General features: G+C 37.4%; 1 protein-coding gene across 3 annotated transcripts in view; it reads left to right on the top strand.

Moving 5' to 3' along the window:
• PPM1A (protein phosphatase, Mg2+/Mn2+ dependent 1A) overlaps positions 1-17,406 on the top strand; it is a 29,654-nt gene extending 12,248 nt beyond the window's left edge. The window contains exons 2-6 of one of the 3 annotated variants that reach the window (XM_087747982.1): positions 2,387-3,238; positions 5,047-5,164; positions 10,203-10,311; positions 12,952-13,009; positions 15,411-17,406. In XM_087747982.1, the coding sequence (XP_087604108.1) occupies positions 2,405-3,238; positions 5,047-5,164; positions 10,203-10,311; positions 12,952-13,009; positions 15,411-15,440 (1,149 nt within the window). In that variant the 5' untranslated portion in view covers positions 2,387-2,404 and the 3' untranslated portion in view covers positions 15,441-17,406. Of the gene's footprint in view, positions 1-2,386; positions 3,239-5,046; positions 5,165-10,202; positions 10,312-12,951; positions 13,076-15,410 lie in introns of those variants that run through there. The other 2 variants (XM_087747983.1, XM_087747981.1) reach the window with 2 other exon arrangements.
• The last annotated feature ends 4,098 nt before the right edge of the window (positions 17,407-21,504 follow it).

The following is a 21,504-nucleotide window of genomic DNA, read 5'->3' as shown; positions in this document are numbered from 1 at the left end:
TTGCTAGAACTGCATACGACCTGTCTTGTATGTATTTTTAATTGTGGTTTACGTGACAAACTACTGCGAGGGACAAACAGCTTACAAAGCACAACTCTGAATATCGTGTACTTAGTAATGTGAGAGATTAGAAGGAAAACTGCCTTTTTTTGTCCAGATTTGACAGTGCTTGTGGTCAGTTTAACTGTATCCTGTTCTCAATGCTTTTCTGTTTTGTTTTAAACACAATAATAATGTAAAATACTTCACAAAAATGTGGCATTTTCCAGAGCAGTTTCTGCTTTTTTCAGCTCTAAATTAAGGTGAAATAATTGAATATCTGCATTCTGTTTTATGATCTCTTCAACAATAAGAAAGTGTTAGGCATTAGTTTAAACTCTGCTGCTATCATGGAATGAATAAAAAGTCTATTATTCTGCAAAATAGTTCCCCATTTGATTTATGGCAGCATTCTGTAATTATTTCGATCACTCTGACTTCACTAGAGTTGCATGTGAAGACAAAAAAGTGTAAGTCCTATTTTTTTCCTAGCAACTGCAGTAATGTGAACCTTATGCATGTGCTTAGGATACAAGACCAGTGTATATTATATTTTGTTGGCTAGTTACAGTTTGTGTGGGCATCAATATTTTGCGTTTGCTTGAGAAGAGACAGAACTTAAGAGCAGGGTTGGGGTGAGAGGAAGGAGAGGTGTGCTGCTGCTGACATCTCTCTCCGTACAGCTGAAGTATGTGTGGTTTTCGTTAACAAAGCATGTGAGCTGAAGAGTGTATATCCAGTCCCTGTGCCTCACATTTGACTCACTGTTGTGGTGAGAACAAATATAAACATTTCTTGACTGTTTATTCTGACACATACAGATGTTTTAGGAAGGTTGATAGTGGCTGGAAGAGACAATGTGAAAAGCTTTCTTGGATATATAGTGTCACTTGTAGCTGGAGCTGTATTGCAATAAAAGCATGTTATCAAAAAGTGATGTTATCAATTAGAAAACTGATCAAATGTATTCCACCTACAAGTTAAAACCTTCTAAAACCCCTAGGGTACTAACTTTTCTGCTAGTGCAGCTGCTTAGTTGGGGCATCAGGTAAGATCTGTTTCGGAGACTCTTCTCACAGTTAATTTTTGTCCACTGTCTTCAAACAGAAAAGCTCGTAGTCTTGTTCCATTACCTTGTATTGTATAACAGTGATTCACACGCTCTTTGATGCTTCCCAGGGCAGAATTTGCAAGTATGTAAAATGTGTGACCTATTTTGTATGATTTTTTTAATAATGAATGCACAAATAAACTGATGTGGATTAGAAGGGTGGGTTGGATGGTTAGGGTGTGAAAACCATGAAGATAAACCAGTCAGTTTACACTGCCTGCAAATATAATTCTTATTCTCTTAAGCATGGATGTTTGCTGCATCACATCCCAGTGAGAGGAGGTAGAGGAGGATAGGGTGTGCAGTATATTGGCCTGGCTTGAATAAGGAAGCGTGAATTTACAATACTTGTGATTTTATTTCCAAACAGATTTCCTTAGACTTGACAGGGACAGTTGTCTTTCAGTGAAGCATGAATACATTACGGTTTTAAGCAAATCTGCAGCACAGACATCTGAGAAGCTTGCTGCGTAATTTAACTGAAAAGCTAAGGAAGAGCTTTCGCAAGATGGCTGAGCCAAACTAATGGCTTGCTGCTGCCTAAAGGGACAGCTGCTCTGTTCCTTCCGAGTCCTGCTCCTAGTTATCCAGTGTTGCCTCTTCCTTTATGCAGACTCTGGCATCATCTTGATCATTCAGATCACTTTATCTGTTTTAAAAAAAAAAACAAAAAAAAAACCACAACAACAAACAAACCTAACCAAACAAAAAGCCCTGAACCTCCTCGCCCAAAAGAAAACCTAATCAGTTTGCTTTCATTTCCTCGTCACCATCGGAAAAGCAGAGTGTGAGCAGGACTTTGTGGCCAGCAGGTAGGGATCTAGGGAATGCTACTGTCCTGGAAACATTGAAGTCTTTCATTGGCTCAGTAATCACAGGGAACATAGCTATTCAGATGTGTGCCAGTTAACAAATCCTCTTTCAAACTGATTTCATACATAGTTATACTAGAGGCTTTTGTCAGAACCATGAATGATAGTGGAGTATAAGTTGTTCAAGTAAAACAGCTGAAAATACTTACAAAAATATGGAAAGTGCAGTTCAGCTAGTAGCAGTGTCCTTGTTTAAATTAAAGCAATGCAAATTTGACTTGAGAGACACACAGAAAAGTCAGCTTTCTATCTGTGTATTTTTGTCATCTTAACATTATTTGGGCTATTATTTAATAGTTTCCAATAGGATGTTTAAACAAGAGTTGTTTAAGAAATATTTTAATAATCCTTTTTTTCTTTTTAGACCTGAAGGAAAGTCATCATGGGAGCATTTTTAGACAAGCCAAAGATGGAGAAGCATAATGCCCAGGGGCAAGGGAATGGGCTTCGTTATGGTCTGAGTAGTATGCAAGGCTGGCGAGTTGAAATGGAGGATGCACATACGGCTGTGATTGGTTTGCCAAACGGACTTGACGGGTGGTCATTTTTTGCTGTATACGATGGGCACGCTGGATCACAGGTTGCCAAGTACTGCTGTGAGCATTTATTAGATCACATCACGAGCAACCAGGATTTTAAAGGGCCAGATGGGCCACCGTCTGTGGAAAGTGTAAAGAGCGGCATCAGAACAGGTTTTCTGCAAATCGATGAACACATGAGAGTCATCTCTGAGAAGAAACATGGTGCAGACAGAAGTGGGTCAACAGCTGTGGGTGTCATGATTTCTCCCCAACATACATACTTCATCAACTGTGGAGACTCGAGAGGTTTACTTTGTAGAAACAGGAAGGTCCACTTCTTCACACAGGATCACAAACCAAGTAATCCACTGGAGAAAGAACGTATACAGAACGCAGGTGGCTCTGTAATGATTCAGCGTGTGAATGGCTCTCTTGCTGTTTCAAGGGCACTTGGGGACTTTGATTACAAATGTGTCCATGGGAAAGGTCCTACAGAACAGCTAGTCTCACCCGAGCCTGAAGTTTATGAAATTGAGAGATCAGAAGAAGATGATCAGTTCATCATACTGGCTTGCGACGGGATCTGGGATGTTATGGGAAATGAAGAGCTGTGTGACTTTGTAAGATCCAGACTTGAAGTCACTGATGACCTTGAGAAAGTTTGCAATGAGATAGTTGACACCTGCTTGTACAAGGTAGCCAGACTTGAGAGAAGAAGTTTACTGTGTTTTCACTATAAGATGTTTATGAACAAGTTAAGAATAAGTTCTGATTCCAGTCTATAAGTAGCCAGTGGTTTATGTTAATGTGACTTTGACAGTAATTACTGTGATTCCTGCAAAAATGGTGATGGGGGAGAATGAACACACAACAGAAACAGTATGGCCTTCTGGGTGGTTTCGGTTAATGAAGAGTTTAAAATCATGTACAGATACGTTGTGATCACTGGGAAACTAGAAGCTGATGGCAGTTTATGGGCCAAGGATAATAACTGCCCCTTTCTGTTTCACAACGTACTTCACAAAACCTTCACTCTTAAGACTTATTCAGGGTAGTGAATATTCTTCCCCTTCCTAATCTTCCCCTCCTTTCTTGAGCATATAGGAGTAACATTACTGTCATGATTACACCAAGATAAATGCAGAATGAATGAACATTGACTTCATATCTTGCAGTTTAAAATTTCTTCTTGCTTATATGAAGGTCTGACTTCCTAAGTTAGTTCTTATTCTGGTTTAATTACTGTATTTCTTATTCAGTGTTGTGTGGTACAAGTCTTAAACTAGCTCAAGTAGAAGAAGATGGGACTGCTTTGTTTAATAAATCTGTGTAATCTTGTCTACAATAACTTCTACTTTGTATCAGTAAGTTGCAGGATGGTGCAGTTACAGAAGAGATTTGAAGTATTGAATTTCATAGCATGACACTTTATTTTCCAAAGGCAAGCTATAAGTCATAATGTAAAAAAGCCAACATTTTTGGTACTAAGAGACAAGACAGCATCTCTGCTCTTGCCACATGGCTAACAAGGTCATTGTTTCCGTTTTGGAAAAATGTAATTGCTTTCCAACACTTTTGCAGATTGATAATGCATGTATTTTTGTTTAAAAATTTTGCCTGGTAATCCTGAAAACAAGTACCAGGGAAGGAATGGTGGCTTGTGGATGTTGTAAGCTTTACAGTAGCCAACCGTCAGCACCTCCCCATACGCCCATATACTCTTGTTTTAAACACTGGCTTGTTCTTGATCTTGCTGACTTCAGTGGATTTAATTGGTGTTAAAAGTTAAGCATGTGGATGCATGTTTGTAGACCAGAGCACAGGGTTATTGAAAGTAAACTAAACAGTTGCTTTTCATAATCAGAATGTGTTTGTATTTTAACATATTCAAGTATTAGTGTTCTGTTTAGTTGGAGTTTTAAATGTTTCCATTTCAAAGAATGCTTTTGTAAAGGCCTGGGCCCCTTCCAGCTGGTCTTTTAGCAGATTCTATCACTTGCAACTTTTCTTGTTTTAAAAAGAAGGGGGGGGGGGGAACTAATAGCTGTGATTTTATGTGGAAGCACTGTCTGAATTCAGCACCTCTCTACCTAGTGCTTTTAAGCAGTAATATTTATCTTTACCCATCTAATATTCAGCTGTTTTCCCAAAATGATTGGATAGTACTTAAAATAAGATGGAAAACAACTTTGTAATTACATATCACTCATTAGTAATGTCAGTTTTCAAAAGACAATGGGCTGTCTGTAATTGGTTCTGTAGTCTGCAGACCATAAAAAAAGAAAGAACAAAGTGACTTAAAAGTTGTACTGAAGGAAGGGGCAGACTTCTGGAATTCTCTGAGGGGGTGGGGAGAAATTAAGGCTAATGATAATGTTAATCCATAGTAGTAAAAGTTGTATTCTAATACCACAATATTTCTTAGTTTTCGTGTGTAAAATGCTTTGATGTATATTTAGCCTGGTGTGTATACATTCTCAAACCATTTTTTCTTTTCCACCAGGGAAGTCGAGACAACATGAGTGTGATATTGATCTGTTTTCCGAACGCACCAAAGGTATCGCCAGAGGCGGTGAAAAGAGAGGCAGAGTTGGACAAGTACCTGGAAAGCAGAGTAGAAGGTGGATCATTTAAAAAAAAATAAGTAACTTTGTTTCTAAACAGACCCCCTGGCCCCCTTCCCCTTCCAAACAACTAAACTTTTAACACATACAGGCTTTTTAATAGACCTTCAAGTGCCATTGGCCATCTAGTGCACATCTCTGAAAAAGGCACTCATAGTCCTGCTGTATGTCCTGAAAAAATTCTGCTATGGAAGTGCAGTAGCCTATAGCCCTGAAAATTATTCAGGATGGCAGAGAAATAATTCATTTGTGCTCAGTGTTCTTCATGAGTTTGTTGACAGCACAAACTTCTGACCAGTAAATCCTGGTTCTTGTTATATGAAGCTAAATGAAACAATCAGAATATCTTGCAAAGTGTCTGAAGATGGTAATTTGAGTGCCATTTTTCTGTATTGTTATGTACAAATTAGCCATAATATTTTATTATCCAATTATGGTAGGGTTACAGCTTAATTACTGTCTTCTTTAAGGCACCTGCTAACATATTTACTTATTTGAAAGTACGTCAGAAATTTATTAAAGCTAATCTTTAAGCATTCATGATGAACAAAAGCTGGGAGCTCATCTTACTCTGATAATAATTTCAAAATTTTGCTTTAAATTTGTATTTCGGGAGTTTTTAAACTTTAAACTGAAACTGCAAGTCTTAGGCATTTTGAGTCACCTAACTAAAAATTATATTTGAAATCAATTTGATTTAAAAGATTTTTCATTAAAACTGGATTTATAGTGCCTTTTGGTATTTAAAAATGACCACAGCTTGGAGTTTTGTTTCTGAAACATAAGACACGCTGTATGCGTTATTTGCATAGGTTAAATCTATTTTTGAAGTGGACTCCTCTAGACCTATATGTTACAAGTCTAATTATGTGTGTATACTCCAAGAATCCTTAATAGCACACAGGGCACGATATGCAGAGTTCTTCACAGCTATGGTATCAGTGATTAGTAAGTTAGAGGAATATATTGTGCACTTTTTTTCCTCCTTAAGTCACATGAAGATAACACAGTGCAGCTTCAGAAATTTCACAGAGAACTTGTCTACATGGGAATTCTGGGTTCAGACAAACGAGTGTGCAGTTTTAAAGCGCTTACTACCTGTGTAGGTGCTCCTTCAGAAAGTATCACCGTTTTCAAAGGCCTCATTTGCAAGGTCTTGCCAAACTACATCTGTTCTGCCCCTGAACAAATGTCCAGACAGACATTTCTGTGTTTTAATCTAACACTTGCCTAATAGGAGAAGTTGGTGCACAGTAAGCAATAGTGTGAATCTTTTTGACGGCGGAGCAGGAGTATCCAAGTGCATGGTAACACTGCATGAGTTAAGTGTCAGATGGCTTTCTCCATTTCAAAGCAGTGAGCAGTTTTGCACCAGGCATTTGAAGAGCTTACTATGTATGCCCACTCACAGAATTGGTGAAGAACAAGTATGCTGTAAATTCACACATAAATTTACAGCATGCTAGCTCTCCTAATCTGGGCAAGTATTACCTTCCTATCTTAGATATTTTGTCTGAGTTCAGACAAACCCATGACCTAGAATATGAAAATACGTTCAAGTTAAGGCTGCATCTTCAGCTGGCCTCATTGTACCCCAGGAATATTAGGATGAGGAAAGCTGACATTTTTGTACGGACACTTCATTTTGTAAATGAAGAACTTAAACACTGGAACTGCATGTGATTATGGTACATACAATGAATTTGGCTGCTGGTACTTTGCATTTATACAATTACAAAATTTCAGGAAAGAGTGAAGTGTGATACTTGCATAGAGGCAGAAGGATTCTGTATGTAGTTATAAAGCACTTTAATACTAATTTAATGGGATAATGTCTGAACAACTTGAGGAAATGCATTGTACTTCCCCTCAAGGGTCTTTGCTTCTTTTTTAGACTTGTCCTCAATCTTTTGTCTACTTTTGCACAAAGATATTTAAATTAATGAATATGTAGTAAACACTATTCAACCCAGCAGTGGTTTGTATCACCTGTGTACAGAATTTGGCCTTTTAGGTCTTACTCATGAGGGAAGTTGAGAGGCTGAACTGAAACCGAACTTCAAGAACAGGAGTCGATTAACTTTAAGTTCAACTTAATTCTTGTGCAATTGAATTGTTTCCTGGTGTAAATGGATAATGCAGTATTGGCTAGTAAGGTAGGACTGCGACAGCGTCTGAAACTTTCAACACTACAGTGAATAAGCTTGCTGTTTATCCTAGGATACTTTAAGAATTGCAGTGCTTAACTTTAAAAGCCTAATCTTAAGCTGAAGGAACTAGAAAATTTACAGAGTACTTTTAGAATGATCTTGCTAATCTGTAATGTCAATTTAAAGTTAAAATCCATTAAAATAGAAACTTGGTGAAAATGCATAGTATGTATTTTTATGCACTTCAGTACTCAGTGCAGTCCAACAAGTAATGAGACTTGATGCCTACTAATGTGCATTTTTTTTTCTGGTTGTACTTTTATTCCCTCACCCCAGAATATATCTTCATACTGTTAAGAAGTAGTGCAAATTTTAAGACTGAATAGGGCTTAGTACTGACGGTCATCTTGAGTAAGGAGAGACAATTCAGATTCTAAAAAAACGTAGAAAGTTTTCTACTTACCATGCCACCTAAGACTCTCCTTTTACTAATTTTGATGTGTTTGTGGTCCAGATTCATAGCTACAATAAATAATAATGGAAGAAGCAGCAAGTGTGGAGAAGCATCTTTGTGCCGTTACTTGCAATAAATCAGTGTTACTCCTAAAATATCATGTGAACTTCATGGTAGAAGTAATCAGTCATTCCAAAATGTGTTGCTATTATTTGCACTAATATGTGTTATTGATGTGTTGACTCTAAAAAGAAACTTGTCCTTTTTTTTTTCTGTTCTCAGTTTTTTACATAAACACATTCCATAATAGATAATCCTTGCAATATTTATACCTATATAGAGATAATTTTAAGTTAGCTGTTATGTGTTCCTTCCCATATTTTCATAAAATCAAAGCTCTGGCTTTTTCGTAAACTTTGTATGGAATTCCCATTCAGAATATGAAAAAGCAGATATGTTTTGAATCCTTTATTTTAGGGGTGTAAGTACATTTTTCCAGTACTTGATGCCATGAAAATGTGTAGAAGGTTTAAAAGTAAATTAAAGGTTGGGGGGAGGGTTGTAAGTTGTATTGAAAGAAGATAATGCCAATAAATTAAACGCAGCTAGCAGACCGACTCCATTTGTTGTGTCTTCAGTGTTCATTCAGTCTGTATCTATAGTTTTATCAAAATACAAATGTATTCATTTAGTGGAGACTGTATGTTAAATGTACTGCAGTTACAGGTTGTGAAACTGTGTAGTATAGGTAAACTATAAATTCCATATTTTTGTACAGCAGAACTCTAGCACTAGCACAATGTAGAATATACTAGATGTTCAAAATTGCACAATAAAGGAACTTGGCAAACCAAATCTGAGATCTTTGCTTCTTATTCAGATTTAAGAGTGTTAGATTATTTATTTACTAAATACTAGATGGTAAAATGAATTTTGGCTATAGGTTTTGAGGAAATGGCGAGTTTTTGAGGTGTCTATGGTGTGTGGTGTTATGTATTTAAAATGTAGGTTTCAAAGTAAACAGCTTAAAGCTTTGTGTTGCAGAGTTTGACACTGGTTGAGGGCTAGACAGTGTTTCCACTGTATCTTGCAAATAATTTACACAGCCTGACTGCAAAATAGAGCTGATGCTTTTTGTAAACACACACAGCCCTGAAAAACTATTACGTGCACAAAAATTAATTTACAGTTGTTTTTAATTTTTTAACTAAAAAAGACTGGATACATGTTGGTTTTCAAAGCTTCTAATGTGCCTTATTTTGCTAATTAAATTATAAAATGGAACCTTGGTATGCTCTTCTGGAATTGCCATTTAGGGCAAAAACTGAATGCTAGAGTGTTTTTTCAAAAGTGGTACTGATGAATTCCAACTACTCTTCAAGCTGTATAAATGCTTTATTACATGAAGAATAGTCTGCGTGTACATACATGCATGTATAAATATATATGCACATATGTACGCATTATTGTATGTGTGCTGCAGTATTCACTTGAAGATCAACAGCGCCAAGTCTTAATAATTCATGTGTCTCATAATTTCTAAGAGCTCGTGTTTACAGAGAAACTGATGAGATGCATTTTAAAAAATGTGCTTGTTCTTTAAATTTCATAAAATCCCTATTTAAAGAGCAACCTTCAGGGGTGGTATGGTCTGAAATCTCTTGAGTTCAAATAAAATTGTGTGTTTACGACTTGGAAAAAAATAAAACAGGCCTAAGAATAAAGTTAAAGAATTAATTTCTTAGCAAACATGACTGTGGCTACAGTACAGATTCTCTTCACCCAGAAGCTGGAGTGGATGAGCTTTAAATAACTGCCCAATATTCACATATCCTCTGAGTGAGTTGAGGATGGAACTCTCTTAAATATGATGTCCCTGGCCTTTAATTTGTATGTAATAGTTCTTGAAATTTGCATGTTGCTGTAATGCAGTGAGGTACAAGTATTGGCTAATATCCATACAGCCATGGGAGTTATTTTTAATATGTCTAACCTTTTGTTTCTTGAAAATATTATGCCTTCTATGATGGTGATAATCTTTTATCTTCTGTTGCAGTGAAAAAGCTGATGTTAATATCTGCCTCGTGCCCAGGGCATTTTGTTGGGAAGATATTACATCTTCTATTATATCTAATGTATCTAATGTATAGCAGGAAAGCCATTAAAGAATTTTTCCCACTTTTATTAGGTAGCAGTGTGTTTTCAAAACCAATGTGCATGTTAAGTTAGCAGTATGTCTTTGTCACATCTGTTACAGGTTCTTTTTCTTACGGAACCAAAGTTAACAATTACCATGTTGAATATGGTCTGTCATCTTTTTTTTTTTAATATGTTAACACAAGTTAAGCTGCCTTTTTATAAAACTGAGTGTTTCAATCTTTTTAAGTTAAATTTGGAATGCACTTACAAAAAAAGTACTTCTGATTCCCAGAGATCATAAAGAAGCAGGGTGAAGGAGTCCCAGACTTAGTCCACGTGATGCGTACGTTAGCAACTGAGAGCATCCCAAACCTCCCGCCAGGGGGTGAATTGGCAAGCAAGTGAGTTCACATCAGTGTCAATGTGGTTTTTGATTTAAATTGAAACTTAACTGTAAGGCCACTCTTAAAAGTGGGGGGAGGGAAGAAGGGTACAGGACAAAAGGTGATGATCTGTTCTCCAATTTTTATTACTCAGTTGTTCTGAATGAAAAGGACAAGCATAAGAACAGAGTTAACTGTGAATCACTACTAAAATTAAATGCCAAACTGTAGTTTTGGGAAGGACTGTGTGTTTTTTAAGGGTGGCCTGAGTGTGTCTGTGTTTTGGAATTAACTGGGGTTTCTGGGTGGGAGGTTACGTTGAAGATGCAAAAACAATGCACTGGCTTTAGTAGTTACTTGGTTATGTAGTTCTACACTTCAACAAGAAGTGATATGCATATGATGTTTTGCTTGGCAGCTTTCTTTTTTTGTCTGTAGCTAAAGCAATGTTGTAATTGCTTAAAAGTTTGCTTTTGTAGCTCTCTGCTTGTGACAAACCTGAAAACTAAATAGAAGTCTATCAGAAAAGTGGGAAGTTAAATTTACAGCTGTATATAGGCTGGCTTTGTCCTTGAAGAGTTCAGTGTCGATGCTCTCTGGCTTCTCAAATTGCTGTTCAGTCTTTAAGGAAGCAATGTGCTTTGCTCATTTGCACACCAAACCAAGTGCTTTTTGGTTCAAAAGATTGATCATAAACTTGTGCTGTGTTAAAATGGATTGGGCACATATGGTACAGACTATATTTTTTAACCCTTTGGAGTATGATTTTTGTATTGTTACACCAAAACATGAAGACTCTAGGTATGTAGTTGAATAAACGATAACTGAACTGTAAAGATGACTTCTACAAAACAAAATTGTTCTCATATGAGCTTTTGACTAAGAAAAGAAGAGATGGCAATTTTATATGTAATAGCAGCATCTATTTAGGATGTGTTGCTGTAGTCTTGAAGTATTGATGAGTCAGTTACTCATGAAATACGTCATACAAATTGATTTTTCTCAATCTCCCTTGGCTAACTAGCATCATGGTTGTGAGGAAGTGCTGAAGTGACCGACTTCCCTGGGATTTTGTGTCTTAGTGATCTTAGTTTGAATAGGGATTGATTGAAGTATGGATTTAATTGGATGTTAGCATAACTCAAAGCACTGCTGCCAATTTGGAAGGAAGATAATGCTTTTCAAGAAACATAGGAATCAAAGATACCTGTTTCTTGAAAGATAAGGGAAACATAGGAATCAAAGATACCTGTTTCTTGAAAGATAAGGGAAACTTTCCAGTTCATATGTGCAATGTATTTGTGTGTAACTGCTTGTTTTTATTGCTTTAAATTCAGCCTCTTCTTGCGCGCCCTATAATCATTCACTAGATTCACTATGATGTTTGTACTGCTGCATGGTAGTTCCTGACTTCAGTGTTATGGGATGATTATAAAGCCTATCATCTGCTTTTTTTCTTCTAATGCACTCCTTTGCGATTGCTCTGCATGCATTCATGAGCAGTTAAAAGGCTGTTCTTTGAAGTTTGTTTTGTATCGCGGTTGTAGTCTGCTACTTCGTCATACTTGGTTCTGCAGAAGGGGATCTGGAAGAAAGTTGCTTTTAAAGTCCAATCTATAATTCCTGTCTTTTACTGCCCTCTTCCTTCCTGTTCCCCCTCCAAAGTTGTTTCCTTGTATGCTGGGTAAGACAAAAGCTTCCTCTTCCTTCAGCCTCACATTGGGTTTTTTGAGTATCAGTTTTCAAGAGAATATAACAAAAAAAAAAAAACACAAAAAACCCCCACCAAAACTCAACAACAAAAAGCCAAAACACCCCCCCATGTTGCTCATTTACATGTTGTTTGCAATTTTTCTATTAATATTTTAGCAATATATTTCCTATCAGTAGTTCTGTCAATATTAGGAAAGCTGAGAATCCCAGAGGCAAAAGTTAATTACAAGCTATCTACATATGCCAAGCAAGTTTTTTTTAAAGGAGGAAACTGTCAAGATGCTTGAATTTTTTAATATTTTTTACCAGACAAAATTCTTCTCAGTCTGAAGATACAATATGTAGAACCACTATTTGCAGTTTAAATTTTTCTGAGAAAAGTTGCAGGAGAGTATTGGACGTATTATTGTAAAAGAGTATTGCTTCAGAAATAATTTTTCCGGGTTTGCACATGGAAAGTACATTTCAGAATGTAACACGACCAAAAATGTACTTCAGAATGCAATTTTTGTGCATCCAGAAAATAAAAAAAAAAACACTGCTCCCCTATGAAAGTGCCACAATACATGAAGTAGTACTGCAGTGTTCATCAGACACAGAAATGACCAGGGCATTCGGCGTCCATCGAGTTTTCTGATGCCCTTTTTCAAAGTCGAGACGTAGCACCAAGCAGCGTCCAGCCTCATCCAAATGTCAGATTCTGCTCTTCTCCTGCTGAACTCTGAGGGGTATTCAGCCTGGGTTTTCTTGCACCTAAAGGTTTTAAAGGGTGCAGTAGCTGTGTTCAATGTTTAATGACACTTAGTGCTAACTTGCAGTAAACTTGCTTCTGTGAATTTAAAATTTTCTAAAGTTTGCATTTTAAATTAAATTTGTACTTAGGGAATTTGACTTTAAAAAGAAAAAAACTACAACCTTAAAACTTTTTTTTTTTTTTTGCTCTAGACGGAGTGTGATTGAAGCTGTTTATAACAGACTGAACCCGTACAGGAATGATGATACTGTAAGTATCCTTTCTCTTACGCTATCTCCCTCTCCACCCCCGTTATTTTAGCTGTTTTGTAAAGAAACATATTGCTAGTTCTTGTTAAAAGACCCCTTCCTCCAAAGAAGCAATGGCAATGTTGTATTCTTTGGACTATGTTTTGTCATTGTTTTCTGCTGCTTTCTGCTGATCATAGTCTCAAAACTCCGGTATGGTTGATTAGTTTGTCCTCTGGAATTTCATTATTTGAATCCTGCCCGGGTTTCCAAGTGCTTCCCTGCCAGATGGTGCAAAGAGTCATGTATATTTTTTTTCCTTCTTCTGGGAGACATTTTTCCCCACATATCAAGAAGAAAAAGGCTATACTTGTAGGTTAAACAGATTTGTAACTATCAGCTTCAAGGATATATAAATTTTCCAAATGGACTGCATAGGCACGTTTATTCTTAAGCATACAGCATCTTACAGCAAGCATACAGGTTAGGTTCTTGTATGTCAGTGATCAGAGTGACATGAATCCACTGTCAGTGGGGGGGAAGAAACCCCCAAACCGTAAAATGCAAACAGTGATCGCAATTGCAGGTAGATCACTGGAAACAACATTCTGTCACCAAACGTGCCCATACTTCATGAAGTAGTTAAATTGATCGTTTACCTATTAGCAACAATTACTTCGGTGCTTAGGTGTGACAGAAGTGAAATGCATCCAGACAAAGAATTGTGTGTTGGCTTTACAACTGGGTGCTAGCTTACTTGGCAGTTCTCATTATATCTTTAGCATAAAAATTCCTAAATAGTGGCTGAAAGAGGATGCTTTACCTTTAAAATACATTCTGTAGCATGCTACTGTTCTACAAATGTACAGTACACAAATGTCTCTGTTTTGTGATGATGCTGGCAACTTGGATACAGGAATTTGCATACTGAATAGTTGGCATGCAGCTCCTGCGTTTTTACTCACTACTGCTTTTATTCTTCATCCTTGCACTTGAAACAAACACAACCATTTTGGTCTTTCATATAATTGCTCTCCTTTGCTACTTCTGGTCTTAGAAAAAAACGGAGGTGGTACTTTTGCAAAGGGTAATTTTAGTGATGTGGTTTTTTTTTTTTTTACTACACCTCCGTGCCAACTGTTCTTCGTTATGGTTTGTAATGAATTCTGTCTGCAAGTTTGAATGAAGGGTGCAGAACTTTAGTGCTAAGAAATTGTCATATGTGGCATTGCTAGAGACTTAATTAGCCTCTTCTCTCTTGAAGGAATCAGGCAGTGCTTCTAAAGAGGAGTAATATTTCTACCTCCTGCAGTCTTAGTAATGATAGGGAAGTATAGCTGTGGAAGCACCAGCATACGCTGCTGTTAAAGCTCATCGTGGCCCTTGATTACTTAGGGGAAGGTAGCAGGTAATGCTGAAAAAAACAAAGATTGCTGTACAGAAGCAGTTTGCTCTGATGCCTGTGCTACTGACTTAGCTGTTGCTTCAGCTACCGAGCTGTAGTCCCACTTGTTAGTCGTGGTGTTAACCTATGTACCGAACGGATGAGGCAGAGAAAGCTGAATATAGAGCAGTCTAAGCAAGGGAAAAGGAAGCAGACATGATACAAAGGTAAATGGGTTAAAAAACCCTTACTAGAATTAAATATTCGATTGGTACTAGGATTTTTTTTTTAACTGATAGCAGGAATCAGTTAAACGTTTTTCAGGGGTGTAGTAGTTGCACAAAAGCCACTGTCGCCTCTGAGCCTAAATGGACCAAATTTTAGGGATACTCAGGTATTGGATGCATGGTGGTAATGCCATGTAGTGTGGCCATACGGTTATGACTTAGAGCACGGCATGACTCTGCTTCCAATTTTTTTCTAATATACTTTTTTTTTTCTCCTTGCGGTTTTATTACCATCCAAAATTAGGGTTTCCTGCAGTTGCCCAAACTACACTTCTCTAACCTTAAATTGTAAGTGTTAAAATTGATCTGAATTATAACAGGGTGTTAGTTGATGACTGTATCTTCTTATGCAGTGAGGGAGGGCTGAAAACACTGATGGTAATGATGATAACAAATGGCATGAGGCATGTTCTGATCTTTTAATGTACCTGTGTAGTAAGTGTATCCATTTTGTATTACTTCTAACTACTCTGGGAATGCTTTTGAGTAACATTCCTAGGATATTATTTTGAGGATTGGTAATAAGGCTGTTATAAAACACTGGGTCAAATTTCAAAATGTCTTGGTACTAATGCTTCGTTAATTAAGCATATGTGGTTTTTAGCAGCTACTTGAATGCTGTTTCTGAAAGGGGAGAGAAAACGGACTCCTAAAATGATTTAAGTCTTTACCCTTTTCAGCCTGGATTATCCAGAAACTGCTGTAACTATGGGCACTCCAGACTTTAAAGGGTTCCTTCTTTTTTCTTTAAGGATTCTGCCTCAACTGATGATATGTGGTAAAACTGCTCATCTAGCTGTGGAGTTCACGTTTCATCCTTCAAATGAAAGTGCAGCCCAACCTCAGTGACCCTTCTTAACATCCATCCTCAATCTTCATTAAAGAAGGGAATACGATGTGTTGGCGAGAGTGACTACAGCAGTACGACATCTGGCCCAGGAACTGATCTTTTTTGTAAAACAGACTTCTGTAAACGTGATTTCAAACCGTAATTCATGTTGTAAATCAGACTCCAGCAATTTATGTTGTATGATTTTGTTTTTGTAAAGTGCAATTGTCTTTGTACAAAATGCTCATATTTAATTATGAACTGCTTTAAATCACTATAAAGGTTAGAAGAAATGTTTGGCTTGTGTGTTGCAACAATATATATCCCTTTAAATTCATGTTGTGGTTTTGGATTGCAAGGAGCAGCAGCCTAGCCAGCTAGGTGCTCAAGAGGTGCACAAAACTGTAAAGATAACTTTTTGTTTTATTCGAAAGCTGAACTTGTGGGCAACTTACCAGAAATTACAGTGTGTGAATTTGCTTGGCAATGGAAAAATAACTTAAGTCGTGCACATTCTTCAACAAACGTATATCGTTTTCTTGGACGCACTCCTGCTCTCACATTGAGTTAAAGGGAGTTCTGATTTTGACTTCAGCAGGAGTTAAATCATGCCCTATTAATAGTGTCATGTTCATACGCATACGAACCTTGGGATTAGAATGCCTTGATTCTTTGCACCTCTTTTTCATTAACCCTTACCTGAAACTACTAATCGAACAGGCAGCTTTCTACATACAGTAGGAGTCTGCAGCATTTTTACAATCCTGATTGGCTGGGTCTGCTGCTGTTCCAAGTAAAATACTTTGAATTCCATTTTATCAATAAAGCTTGATTTAACAAACAAGAAGTTTATCCATAAATGTGTAATTTCCTTTTTTCCTGCCTTTTAAAATGTCAGTGCCATTGTAAATGATATTTTACTTGTGGAAGAATATTTTTATTAATTGGTAGCCCATTTTTAAAATGGGAAGGATTTTGATTATTGCCCAAGACATAGCCATATGCTAGAGGATGATGTGGGATTAATCTGTTACCCTGTTTTTTTACAAGTGTGGGTTTTTTCAGGCTTTTTGGTGTTCTTTTTTTTTTTTTTCTCCCCACTGAAGATGTGCATTGGTTTTGAATTTGCCTACTGTTTGATAAAAATACGTTTGTCAAAGCCTGACAATCTTTAACATTTTATGGTGTGTGTTTTTAATTGACCCACTTACTTAGAATGAGAGACTAGTGGTTAAACAGTACTTGTGATTTGAGATATAGCATGTTGACTATTTAACTGTTCGTTGTTTAAAATTCTAATTTAAAATTTTATAAAATAATAAACTAATTTGATTTAAGCTTAGCTTTCTCCCATTGAGCATACAAAAATTAAGTTTTCAAGTCAGTCGTGTTTGCAAAACTGCTGTTTTGTGCACCTTGTATTGTCTTTTTGGTTGAGAATATTGTGTTTAATATGTAGTTTACTCATTTAGGAGGCAGACTCCCCAAAAGGAAAATCAGTAAAACAAGTAGATTGTAACATTTACTGCAGTTAAACAGAATCAAAACGTGGTGTATAATTACTTTTTGATAGGAAAATGTAGTACAATGCATTTTGCTATATTTGTCTCTCCCTAACTTTGAAATATACATATTTGTATATATAGCCTTAAAACTAATGCAGAGTTAGGGAACACTGAACAGTGAAAAAGTAACTTATAGTGTCTTGGAACTAAGTATAGTATATACCAGCAAACTTTTCTTTTATCCCTCTTGTCTATGTGGGGTGCTTAAACGTAACTTCATTGTATTCAGTTTGTAATCTGTTCAAGCATGAATGAAGAAAACATAAGCACTATTTGTATTTATAAATTTATAGCGATTTTTGCTTAAAGAACCAGTTCCTTACCTACCTATGAATAAATGCTTAAAATGTCTAATTTTGTTGTAGAGTGCAAAACTATAATAATGTTAAGTTATAGCTTCACAGGCACCTAATTAACAAGCATATTTAATAATACATGGCGTATTAGTGCAAAAAGCTAGACCTAATTTAGGACGAGGCAGATAAAGTTCTGTCCTTTTTCGTAGAGACTAAAGTTTAGTTTTGGAAACTGCAAAACCTTGAACTGGACTGTGGAACCTTTGCGTTTTAAAGTTTAAAAAATCGGAAGCAAAACTGTGGTGTGAAAAGCCATATTTCAAACCATAATCACTTAAACTGTCTCAGTGACAAATGATGTATTTGAAGCCTCTTCTTATGAGGTCTCCTAAAGGTTAGAAAGAAAATAATTCTGCTATTGCTACAGGCGATGTAACTAGGTTTGAGGGTAGCGGAAGAAAGCCCGTTTCAGGCCTTTCTCTCTCCCGCCTATGTTCAGCATTTTGGTGAGGTCAGAGCACTGAATCTATTATGTATGCATAAACACTGCCATTTTAGATACAGATTTTGATTACAAAATATACGAATTAAGTATATAAAGCATCCTAGAAAAGAGGCAAGCTGTACTTTTCACTGCTCTGAAAAGAAAAAGGCACTTTTGCACCTTTGTGCATCTCCTTGTTGCACCAGAAACTTTTTTTTAAATGCTAAAAACATTAGCACCTCAGGGGCAAGGCAGCAATTTTTTTTTTTAAGTATTATGTGCTATTTATTTCCCTCTTGGAAAAAGATTCTTGTGTGACAAAAATGAAAATTGTGTGATGTTAAAAGATGTATTTTTAAATACATGTTCAAGTAGGATGGTCCCAGTTTGCTTGCTTTTAAAAGGAAATGACATTTGTAAAGCTACTTTGCTTCGTATGCCATGCAACTTTGTTTTCCTTCTACATTTGACAGCTTCACTGGCTTCAGTTTCTGTGAGTTTTGTTACAGTCAGATTAAATGTTTCACTGATCGTTCTGGGAGAATACCTGTACTGCTTTACAGACAACTGTTTCAAATAATTCTCACTAATTCAGCATTGAGATATGTTCAAGACAGAGGCTTCTAAAAATGTGTTTTAAAACCAACGTCGGATTAACTAAATGCAATGACGTGACGTAGGGTCCTAGATTTGCAAGGCTTTGTAAATCCGTTGTTACCAATGGAGTCCCCGGTACGGGTGGTGGGGCAGCAAGCTGCAGGTCCCCTGCCAGTTGGGAAGCTGGGGCCTTGTAGCTGGGGCACTCTTGCCTCACCAGGAACCACCGCCACAAAGACCTTGGTGCCTGGCCGTCATTCGTTTCCATCTCCCAGCAGAAGTCAGAATCGGAGAGAGAAATTTCATCTGCTTGTCATTAAGCTACGCTGAATTGCAGTAATCCTAGGTTCTGTCATCCTAGCCGGAGATGCCTGATGAGTAGTGAGCAGCAGATGAGTAATGGTGGCCCTTACCTTGGTCGCTTGTGCAGGTGCCAAAGCTAATTATTCTAACGTACTTAGGATAAACTGACTTCAGCATCCATTGAATTGCTTAGTGCAAAGCTGGTACTGTCTCAACTATGTAGATTAAAATCTGAGCTATTTTGCTCAGTTCAAGAATTAGAAACTTTAAAAGGTGATTTAACAAAATTAGGGAACGCTTTTAACTTCAATTGATTCATTGATAAGAATCTCATCTTAATTTGTTACGCTGGGATAGGATAGGCTTCCATTGCGTTTCACTTTTTAGTATTTTTATGAACTAAGGATATGGTTTCATGATCAATTTACGTCAAGACTAAACTATTGCTATAGGTTTGCCCCTACTGTCCTTTTCGTGCCAGCAGCCATGCTTATGTGGCCAGGCAGTTAGGAGTAAAAAAATCTGTACGTTTCAGCTGGGTAAGTTGATAATCCAGCTGTGGGATGCTGGTGCTAGGGCAAGGTGCAGGGTGGGGAGAAGGGACTGAGCAAAGCGATGACCGCACTGCCCCTTCTGCCACGGTTTGGGAAACCACACCCTGAACACAGGTGAATGACTGACCTGTGTAGGGAGTATCCGAGCCTTTGCAGATCTTTCTCCACTCTATACTTAAGACAAACATTTTGCTTTGGTAACCATTCTTTTTCTTAAAACTGGGATCGTGAGACTTTGGGTTTAGTGTTGTCTTGTGTACGAGTTCCATGCTGACAAACTTATTTTCTGTTTGCTTTCTCTAGATGTATGTAGCTCTGTCCTGTGGGAGAGGCAGCATGGCTGCCGCAATTAGGTTAATGATATGGTTGTTACTGTTCACCTTATTTCAGTGTACGTCAGGATTTCATCATGCTGAGATGTTCACCTTCATCTCTACCTGCACCTTCTTGAATTGCTTTTATGTGCAAATGACTCGGTATATTTGAATTTCTTGATATTTAAACTCGGCCATGTCTGTAACGGGCTAACCTTTAGTAAAACGTTACCCTTTTCCTCATCATTTGGCAGATACAGTATTTTAATACAAACCTGATGTATCTTGCCATAGGTTCAGAAACAGCAAAATTGTGTAGAGCTATAGAGCTGTACCTGACCGTTTTCTGTAGAAAATGGAATCGTTACACTCTGCCAAGCTTCGTGAGGTGTGAAAGTAACATCTAGATGACTAGTATAGCTCCTTGTTCCTACAGCTACGTGCATTTGAGATGATCATAACCCGAGCCTTCATATACCAACACAGGTCTCTGCTTGACTGGATAGATTCTTTAACTCTTTAAGTGGTAAAAAGAGGCTCCACACATGAATTTCTAGGATGCTGTAGTGCATAAAATGAATGTGATTCCTGCTATAAGCTGTAAAAACGGAGCAAAATTAAAAAGCAACAATCTGGGCCTAAGTACTTTTGACTGACCTGTCTGAAATATTGATCAAAGAATGCGATCTCCTGGTGAGCTCTTTCGGAGCTGTCTCTGTGGAGTGCTTGCACGCTCTGCAGGTCTTTGCGGGCCCAGGCGTGCACCTTCTGAACCTCTTCGTAGCCTTATTCTGCTTAATGGTGTTGCTTTGTCAATGAGGTAGCAGTCACCTGGGCTGTGGCATTTGTTCCCAGAAGTTCAAGAAGCTGTAGGAAAACGTAAAGCTTTTCTTTGTTCTCACAGACTGGTAAATGCTTTCAAGTAAAAAAAAGAATATACAGCCTGCTAAAAGTTGAGTTTATCTCCCACTGAAAACTTGTTTCCAGAAAAATCTACCAATATTGCTACTGTTTACTTAATACATGAAAAAAATGTCTGGAGCTTTAATCTCCTGATTGTGTCAGAGTTGTTGACCTACAGTGACCTAGACCCTATGCATAGCCCTTGCTCTATCTATGGTTTTATTTGATGTTCTTTTGAGTAGCAGTAAACCAGATCTTTTTTTTTTTCCCCTCACCCCTCATGTAGATGCTCCTCTAAAGTCTTTGCTTCCAAGCTAAGAGAACAGGAGTGATAACGGTGTCTTAGGAAAGGGGCTTGGGGGAGGCTTGCTTTAAATGCAGCAACAGCAAAACCCCTAACCTTTGCAACCACAAAATATGGGAAAGTGGACTTAACTTTAAAAATGCCTTTTATAGAATTAATGAAACAGTTCTGTTCTGAAAGTGTCGGAACGTCAGTAGAGTTGGGAAGACAGGTCAGATTTTTAGAGTATATATTGTTTTATGCCCAGCCAGATTTTTGCACTTAACTTGTACTGATTCCTGCCCAAATGCTTTTTAAAATATCACTAGACATCTACTTATTGCTTTTTCTTTTTTTTTTCCCCAAAAAAAAGAAAAATAAAACCAATGGTCCTTACTACTGCGTAACCAGCCATTTATTTGCAAGGGTGAGTGCTGTGTCAGATAGTAACATTTTCCTTTAAGAGCACTACATCTGCACTTCTCCGCTCGCTCGGCACTATTGAGCCAAAACTGAAATTCATTTTTGCTTCCATTAACTCTGTGGCTCTGAAGAGCTGGTGGGAGCGTGGGTTTTCACAGCTAAAGTAGACAGGACTCTCCGTGTGTATTGTGAATAAGCCTCCAGAGTTGAAGGAGGTGCCATTGCTGTTTCTTTTGAGAGATAGCTTTGAGAAGAAAAATGAGAAAACAGAGTGGCGAGTCATAAAACATTACAT

This window comes from Nipponia nippon, unplaced genomic scaffold (assembly GCF_047370975.1).
Source record: "Nipponia nippon isolate SJK-2023a ecotype South Korea unplaced genomic scaffold, ASM4737097v1 scaffold_11, whole genome shotgun sequence".
NCBI lineage: Eukaryota > Metazoa > Chordata > Aves > Pelecaniformes > Threskiornithidae > Nipponia > Nipponia nippon.
This window is presented reverse-complemented; position numbering and strand designations above follow the sequence as displayed.